Source organism: Miscanthus floridulus, chromosome 16 (genome assembly GCF_019320115.1).
Source record: "Miscanthus floridulus cultivar M001 chromosome 16, ASM1932011v1, whole genome shotgun sequence".
Taxonomy (NCBI): Eukaryota; Viridiplantae; Streptophyta; class Magnoliopsida; order Poales; family Poaceae; genus Miscanthus; species Miscanthus floridulus.
The window spans coordinates 75734749-75744227 of NC_089595.1; the positions used below are offsets into that span (position 1 = coordinate 75734749).

The 9479-nt window shown below is 42.0% G+C and overlaps 1 protein-coding gene across 2 annotated transcripts; it reads left to right on the forward strand.

Moving 5' to 3' along the window:
- On the forward strand, positions 1-6471 carry LOC136511490 (autophagy-related protein 18h-like). Of its 2 annotated transcripts, XR_010772733.1 has the most exons (10): positions 1-174; positions 1154-1615; positions 1723-2148; positions 2260-2505; positions 2592-3416; positions 3491-3663; positions 5087-5211; positions 5286-5852; positions 5940-6105; positions 6194-6471. XR_010772733.1 is itself a non-coding variant. In XM_066505548.1 (9 exons), exons 1-9 carry the CDS (start codon positions 1-3, stop codon positions 5942-5944), a joined length of 3003 nt encoding a protein of 1000 aa, XP_066361645.1. In that variant the 3' UTR covers positions 5945-6471. The 2 variants fall into 2 exon arrangements, 1 of the variants encoding a protein (XP_066361645.1); XM_066505548.1 differs by having other exon boundaries at positions 5940-6471.
- Positions 6472-9479: the final 3008 nt, after the last annotated feature.

The window sequence follows — 9479 nt, forward strand, 5'->3', positions numbered from 1 at the left end:
ATGAAGCGGGGGAAGGGGGGAAGGAATGGGCTGCTGCCGAGCTCGCTGCGGATCATATCGTCCTGCCTCAAGACGGTGACCTCCAACGCCGGCTCCGTCGCGTCCACCGTTCGCTCAGCCGGGGCCTCCGTCGCCGCCTCCATCTCCTCCCAGGCAGAGGATGAGAAGGACCAGGTCCACTGCCCCGCCCCCGCCTCCACTTCTTCAAATATTTTTTTTCCTTTTTTATTCCGCTGCTAGGGCAGATGACTGTGGGCGCTGGGGTTTGCTAACTTTAGTGCTGTGCTTGCAATTTTGTATACTCAATTATAGGAGAATTCTGCAGTAGTAGGTTTGAGTAGTGCCTGCACGCACGTCCTTTGTTCCAGTAGCAATTACTCGCCCTTCAAGTGAGTTGACCATTAGCCATGTTACAGCTGTATAGGAAAGGTTAGAAAATACTAGAATATGTGGATTGTTACCCTTGCAATCGTGTACTCAATAATGTCATTTTGCAGTAGGAGGGTGTGAGTAATCCGACGAGGTAGAGCTTATGTTCTTGTAGTTTCGAAATTCCAGTGGCAATTAATGGAGCTTTAAGTGAGTTGGCCATGAATTCAGTTTAACTAGTTGGAAGGTAGTAAAATACTGGAATGTACAGCTTCTCCGAAGTGAAAAGGTTGGAGAGGGCAGATTAGGTCAGCGTTCGCCCAAACGCTAAACAATAAGGAGTTGGTCACCTATGTTGTAGCTGTTTATTTGTGCTAAATGACAGTTTAAATGGTCTAAATGGCCATTTAAACAGGATAAGTGTCTGATTAAATGGTCACGACTAGCCACTGTGTGGCATCTAAATATTGTTTAAACGGGCTAAATGGCTGTTTAGGTGAACATCAGAGTCATTTTTGTAGTAGTTCAGTAGAATTATTCTGTGCTCATATTGCACATGGCTAATGGGTGCCTTGTTATTGTTGGCAACAGCTTTTTGCTTTGGATTTTTCTTCGGTGTTCTTAAATTTTGCCTGGATAACAAAATTTCTGTTTCTCCAAGTTTAGTTAATGCTTGGCTCAATTCAGTTTTGCTATTAACAATTTTGATTGGAAAAATGTTTGCCACTGTATGTTTCTGCTAATTTATACAAGAATTCAATCTTGATGATCCATCTATAAACAGGTCTTATGGGCTGGATTCGATAAACTAGAGCTTCATCCATCATCATTCAAGCATGTCCTGCTCGTTGGTTATTCAAATGGGTTTCAGGTGCTCGATGTTGAGGATGCTACAAATGTTTGTGAATTGGTCTCAAAACGTGATGGCCCAGTTACATTTTTACAAATGCAACCCACTCCAGTTGGCTCTGAAGGCATTGAAGGATTCAGAGCGTCACATCCCATGCTTCTAGTTGTTGCTGGTGATGAGACAAATGGCCTGGGTGCGGTTCAAGGTGGTCGCTTAAGTGCTCTTATCAGAGACACAAACAGTGAGCCTCAAGCTGGAAATTGCATTTCTACCCCTACGGTTGTCCGTTTCTACTCTTTGAAGTCTCACACCTATGTACATGTTCTTCGATTCCGGTCTGCTGTATATTTAGTTCGCTGCAGTCCAAGGATTGTTGCTGTAGCACTTGCAGCACAAGTAAGTTTCTCTTTGCACATTTATTTATATTTTGTACTGCAAACTGGAGTTGACAAAAATGATGTTCTTAGATAGAACTTTAAAATACTTATTTTACTACATTTCAGATCTACTGCTTCGACGCTGTTACTCTTGAGAACAAGCTCAGCGTCTTGTCATATCCTTTGCAAGGTGCACCTGGGGTAACTATTGGGTATGGGCCGATGGCTGTTGGCCCCAGATGGTTAGCCTATGCCACAAATACTCCTTTATTGTCAAACACAGGCCGTCTAAGTCCACAGAATCTCACACCTTCACCAGGAGTGAGCCCATCTACTTCTCCTAGCAGTGGAAGTTTAGTTGCTAGATATGCAATGGAGTCTAGCAAGCAACTAGCTTCTGGTATTATTGACATGGGATATAAAACATTTTCAAAGTACTGCCAGGAACTTCTGCCAGATGGTTCTAACTCCCCTTTGTCATCAAGCCCAGGCAGGAGATCCGGTAAAATTCCTTCCAGTGTGCATCCACTGGAAGCTGACAATGCAGGAATGGTTAGTTAAAGCCTCAGTAAGCCTTGTTTTTTTTTGTTCATTGTCAAATTAAGTGCATGGAAAGTTAAAATCCTCTATGCGAAGTAATGAAAGTTCGTTGGACACTTGCAGGTAGTCATCAAGGATTTCACTTCCAAAGCTGTTGTCTCACAGTTTAGGGCTCACACAAGTCCGATATCTGCTCTTTGTTTCGACCCTAGTGGAACACTTTTGGTGACAACCTCTGTTCATGGCCATAACATAAATGTTTTCAGGATCATGCCAACCTGCATTGCTAATGGCTCAGGGGCAACACGCTATGATTGGACAGCATCTCATGTTCATCTTTATAAACTGTATCGCGGCATGACATCAGCTGTATGTTTACTAAGCAATTGAAAAGTCTTTCTCAGAATGTTTTATGATTTTATTCATTTTGTTAATTACCTTGCATTTGCGTGCAGGTCATACAAGACATCTCATTTAGTCATTTTAGCCAATGGATATCTATTGTTTCATCTCGAGGTACCTGCCATATTTTTACATTGTCCCCATTTGGTGGTGATGCCAGTCTGCAGCCACAGAATTCTCACAGTGATGGGCCACCTCTTGCCCCATGTCAGTCAAGGCCATGGTGGTCAAAGCCGTCCTTTCTTATGGACCAACAGATTCATCAAGTTCCCTCAACTGTGACAAATTCGGTAGTTAGTAGGATAAAGAATAACACTTCTGGTTGGCTAAATACTGTCAGCAATGTGGCTGCTTCTGCAAGTGGAAAACTATCTGTACCATCTGGTGCAGTAACTGCTGTTTTCCATAATTCCATCTACCAGGGTTCTTTGCCAGTTCCGTCTAAGGCTAACGCTTTAGAGCATCTACTGGTGTATTCGCCATCTGGTCATGTTATTCAACATGAACTTTTACCTTCTTCAGGTTCTGAGTCCTCTGGTAGCAGCCCAAGAGTTGGTTCAGGTCCTAACAAGCAACTCCAAGATGATGAGATGCATGTTACTGCTGAACCAATTCAATGGTGGGATGTGTGCCGTAGGACAAACTGGCCTGAAAGAGATGAAAACATTGCAAACATTGCATTGTATAACCAAAGAAGCAGTATGATGGCTATGGATGCTTCCGACTGTGAAGATAGCGAGCATTCGGATTCCACTGCATCAAATGATGGTATCTCTGGGAAAGAGATTATGAGAGTCCGAGAAAGGTCAAGCTGGTATCTATCTAATGCAGAAGTACATATAAACTCATGGCGGATTCCCATCTGGCAGAAATCTAAGGTTTGCTGCAATGTCTTTAAACGATGTGGTAAATCATGAAAGATTGAGAGTGACAATCAATCATGTTTTTGCAGATTTGCTTCTATGTGATGGACCATCCTGCTGCAGACTCAGTTGAATCAGTTAGCAGTGGTGGTGGAGAAATTGAGATTGAGAAGTTACCTCTTCACGAGGTTGAGATCAGGAGAAGGGAATTGCTCCCTGTATTCAAGCAGTTCCAATATTCTGAGCGACATTCTAGTGATAGGTAATGTCAATGAAACTACTATTCTTGGATTCTTAATGTTGTATAGATGAGTTATTAGCAGCAAACATCTGATTTTTGGTCAGTTGTTAAATTAATGTTGTATAGATGAGTTATTAGCAGCAAACATATTTTTTTCTATTGTTTATCAATATTGAATTTTCATAGGTGTTCTTTAAATTTGTTATTTTATGGTGAATTGTGATATGGGTTTAGAACATTCAAAATTACCTTTTCCCCTGTAATTCAGCTGTATTTTTTTTCTATTTTGTTGTATGCCAAGACTCAAAAGCTGGTATGATGCACTTAATTGCCACTATTAGTTCTCACTATCTGTTCTCACTATCAGTTCTGCAATGCATTGTTAAGTCTAGGATATCAATTATTTATTTCCATTGTGTTCACAACATTTGAAGATAGCATTACAATATTAAAAGATAGAATTAGGTGATATCTTGCTCAATAAAGATAGCATTAGGTGATATCTTGCTCAATACCTATGAACAACAGCGTGTAATGTCAACATCAATAATATCAAATGCACATGGTGATCTGTGACACCTTAAACTGTAGCTTGTTATAAATGATTATACCTGAGTTTTGCTAGTTCAATTTTAACATATTGTTTTACACTTAGCAATAACTGCTTATAGTATTGTAGAGATTTAACCTCGTTAAAACTGAGAGGTCCTGATTTTCTGTTGTGTATATGTAAGTTTATTTTCATGGAAATTTTTTAGTTTATTAATTAGATGGTATCTGGTGCAAATGTTTATTTCTCGCATATTTCGTGAAAAACGATAAGACTTAAGTCTTGATTGGTGTTTCTTTCAAGTTACAAGCATTGTAGGTAACTGTCCTTGAAAATGCTTTGTGTTTCTGAACGAATATATATTCTTAGCAAGCAGTGACTACCTTTCATTTCTGGACTACTCTCTCTATTCCAAATTATAAGTAGGTACATAGCTTTTGCTATGCACCTGGATATATGCTATGTCTAGATTCATAGCAAAAGCTATGTTTCTAGAAAAGCCAAAATGACATAATTTGGAATGGAGAGAGTACAAATATTTTTGCCAGAAATGAGCTCTTTAGTGGCAAATGAATGCAAGAAGTCAAAAAAGAGTCTCAATAATGCAATAGATGTTTTCTGGATGTTTATGCAGCTCTGAATGAAATCAAGTTGTGAATTAATTTGTGCAACAAAACAGATATTAAATATTATTAAATACTTATATTACAAAACTCAGATGAGGCAGTGAAACAATTTTCAGTGAAATCTTTTCTAGAGCTCAGGAACGTAAAAAAGGCAAAACCCAGGGAAATTTTTCTTAAAAATAAAGTACTCCCTCCATTCGAAATTATAAGACGTTTTTGCTTTTCTAGATACATTGAATGTATCATGTGGGATTATGCAATGATGTAGGAATATTGCAAATGGAGGCTTTCAGAATGCCTTGTCCCACATCGATGATGCACAGTATAGCTCTGTAAAGGATAATGGTGAATATGAAACCAAGCCGGTGGCTCCTTTGTCTGGGTTTTACGCTGGTAAGCATAAAATATCAATGTATTCGTCATTGTTGTATTATATCATTGTTGATCGGAAAATCTTTCTTTTGTAGATATGAGGAAAACAGCTAACACAAATAGTCTAGCTAGGCAAACATTCTCTGGACCTGGCTCAGCTGTTAATCTTCAGCAAGTGGGGAAGTGCAATTCTATTGAATCTCCTAATGCTGCAATTTTGGCTGGCAAAGCAGAGAATGAGAGCAATGGCTATATATCCACGCCACCTGAAACAGATGCATCTATCAGATCATTGAGCAGCTATTCTCTCTTGGATGGGCCTGTTGACGGAATGCTGTCTCCTGCAAATAATCCATCATGCAAGCCTGAAACGACCAATAATTCTGTGCTCAGCAATGTTGCAAGCACTGACATACCAAATGGGTGTCTCACCACTGTCGATTCTGGACAGCAGGAGGCATCTGATTCTCACAGATCAGTGGAGTTTACCCAGTATTTCCAAGAGGGCTATTGTAAAATATCAGAACTCGATGACTGCCGTGAGTTAACTGAAGCTGTTACTGATGCTGACAGCAGCAGCAGCCACTGCGAGAGAGAGAAGCCCGAGGAAGATGGGGATAACGATGACTTGCTTGGAGGAGTTTTTGCCTTCAGTGAAGAAGGTTCTAGCCATCTATTCTTTTCAGTTATAGGTCTCCATTTGTCGACTGATATGCATCTTCTGATTTCTGCCCCTTATCATGTTGCAGGATGAACTTACTATACTGCCTTACTTGAGATTGAGATACAACGGAAAAAAAAGTGCTCAAAACATTCAGTGTGCAATATTATGAAGACGATGGTGAAATTCTAGTAGGCTTTCATGGAATAAAGCTGTGCGGAATTGATCATCTGCCATGGTACATATTTTTCAAGGTAAACCTTGCGCCTAGTTCTCAAAATGTGAGGCCAAGATTCCTCCAGGCAATTTACTAATCTGCGGATCCACGTTGAAATTTGGAAGGAGTTGGTGTTGTCGAGAAGTTGCTATTGCCTGCCGCAACACCACTTCCTTAGTGTTGGTTTGTACATATACTTCTGGGACATTTGGGTGGTTCTGAATCCCGTACCTTGGCAGCCATATTTGTTGACCGCCTCTGCCAGGGCCTGTGAATGTTCCATGTTTATTTGTACATATACTTACTGTTTTATTGGGAAAAAAGGAAAAATCTAGCGACGTTTAATGTGATATAACTTTATATACATTCAGTAAAGAAAATTGCATTCACGATGTTATGCTTATTTGCATGTGTTGGGCACCTGTGTCAGAGTGTTGGCAGTTGGATGGAGCCAGCAAAGTTCCCAATCTGGTGGACACTGCATGCTTCGGTGCTTACCTGTATCCGTCCCGGTCACCTTTTAAAAAAAAAAAAAAGAGTCACGACCTTTTTTTGAAACGAAGAGTCACCACTTTCATTGTTACTCCCTCCGAATAGCAAATAATGTAATTCTAGCACAGTATCCTAGTCGATTAATTATAGATAAAAAAATATCAATATTTACGATGGATGCGTTTTCTGCAGGAGTAATTACTCCCTCTTCTAATCGGGTTTAAAAGCAACCACCGAATCCATTACTCAGGGCGCTACAGCCTCCCACTTCCTACAGTCGCACATTTTTAGAACTGCATACATGCACGGGAGCATATCTCCTAGATTTCAGGTGATGGCTTCATGCCAGATAAAAAAATGTTGTTTATTATATAGAGATAGTGTAAATCATTCTTGGCAAGTATATGTATATACGGTCGTATGCGTTCGTACTTTTAAAATTAGAGTATGTCCATATACCCTAAGACAAGTATAGTATGTGTGGACACATGCTAGGTAGTATGCGTTCATACTTTTTATTGAGTATATGTCCTTATACCGATGGACCAAGTATATATGCGTGCATATATGACAATCTCCAGGAGTATGTTCATATACTTAGAGGATTGTTTTAGTGTTTATCTATAGAGTATGTATTTCCATCGTCATTTTTTTCAGGAGAAAAATTGTTACCCTTGTGTACAACTTTTTGACAGAGTATTAGTGCATACACACATTAACACGAAGTACTTTGCGTGAATAAAGTATGGGTGCATACTTTAATTAGAAAAATGAGTATATTTGCATACTTTTGTACTTGAAGAGTATATCCATATGCTTCGTTTTGGCAGAGTATTAGTACATACATATTTGCATGAATAAAGTATGGGTGCATACTTCAATTAGAAAAATGAGTATATTTGCATACTTTTGTACTTGAAACAGTATATCCATATACTCAGGAGATTGAATACACCGGTGAATGAACGCCGATATCAGGATCGCAGGCACGCCATGACCGCCTACCAGAGCTACGCGAAGCCGCCGCCACCGTCGCATGTGGCCGCGCCCGCGGACACTGCAGTAAGGCAGGCAACGAGCGTGCAACCCAGCCGGCGGCCAACCTGTTTCTGCGCAATCCAAAGCCATAGGCTGGCCGCAGCAGTGCCCAGCTGCCTCCGTGCTGCTCCGGTGCCGCACTGCCGCCATGTGGTGCACCTGTGCCTGCTCGCGGGCAACAGGACGAGTGATGGCGAACTAGATGAGAACGATCACTTGGTCAGCTGGAACGAACCAAACCATACATGCATATTCAAATGATGATTTAGATGGAAAAAAAATAGATGTACCGCTGGTAGATGACTGGTGAGGGGAGGTCGCCCCAGATCACCGCTGGTAGATGACCTGGTGACGAAAGCCACGAGCCACAGCAGCAGGTAGCGCAATTCGCGGCGCCGACGAATGCCCGCCTCGCACGCTAGGGCTGCGCCCTGGCGGCTACGTCCGCTTTGCCGCCGTGATTTTTTTTTTAATTTTAACATTTTTTTCAAAATTAATTTTAAATCTAACACTGTCGGTTTTTTTAACTAATATTTTTTGTCGCGTCTATTTCTCTAGCACGGCCAAATGCCTGTGTCGCGCCATGCATGATGGCGTGGCAGAGGGCTGACGTGGCGGCGACCAGAAGCGCTGACCGCTGACGTGGCAGGGCTTTGCCGCGCCCTGATCCGTGGCGCGGCAGAGCCGAGTATAACCTCCACCGTGGCCCGCGTGCCCGAGCAGTCGCGTTCCCCGAGCAGCGCAGCAACGTAGCCTGGCCACCGAGCACGCCGTCCGACGCGGCTGCGTCCGCCCACCCACGCCAGCCAGGCGGCCAAGCCGTCGGCTGCCCGGTGCGGCCGCCGCACCCGCTCGCCGGCGCACCTCCCCTCCGGTCACGCACGGCGGCTGCCCGCCTAGGCCTACGCCCGCGTCTCCCGGCCCGATCTTGCGCGCTGCAGCGAGGTACTCCACTAATATAGTTAGCACGGTTAATAAAAGTTAATAAAATTATTAAAGTATAGTTAGTAAAGTTAGTTAGTTTAGTTAGTATACGTAATATAATAAGTTAGTATATATAGTAAAGTTAGGTAGTTAGTTAGTACAGTTATTGACTTTAGTTGTACATTGGATTTAGTCTAATTAGTTGTTGTTGTTAGCCTTGTATAGATGTTAATATTTGATTAGTTAGTATAGTTATAGTGGACGAAATGCTTTCGACGATTGGATAAAGTTTCTTGAAATGCTTTTGCAGATGGATTGTTGTGTTAGAGTTTTGTACGGAGAAAGTGTTAGGAGAGAAAATGGTATGTTTGAGGACATGGAAGAAGAATTGGAATGGTTTGATGAACCTCCTAGCTTCAACGACCTTTGTGTCCGTTTAAATATAAAGTTTAGCGGTGATTTTACACTAAAGGGAAGGTTTGATACTGGGAAGACTAGGGCACACTATGTCCTCATGCCCTTGCGCGCCCCTGCTCATTGGTCCCGCTACACTATGGTTCTCCAAGGTTCCAATGTGCCCATGGCTGAGGTGGTGGTGAAGAATTGTCGATGTTTCGTACAAGCACCGGCAAGTAAATTTATAGTAATGCGTGTTAGGCTCGGATGGTGCACTAAAGGACACAAGATTTATATTGGTTCGGACTGAATATCCATACGTCCAGTTTATTGTTGCTCGTGTTATTAGCACCGTGAATGGTTCGTAGTAGGAGATACAAACGATCGAGAGAGGGACAGGTCACAAGTCTCTGATGGAAGGGTCAAAAGGAGGCCAAGAGCTTGGTAGCAGCTTGACTGTGTGTGTGTCGTGTTCCTTTTTTCCCTATTTGGAGGAAGCACATCCCCTTTTATAGATGAAGGGGCTGGCTTTACAAGGGTGAGGACTTAGAATGCGTACTC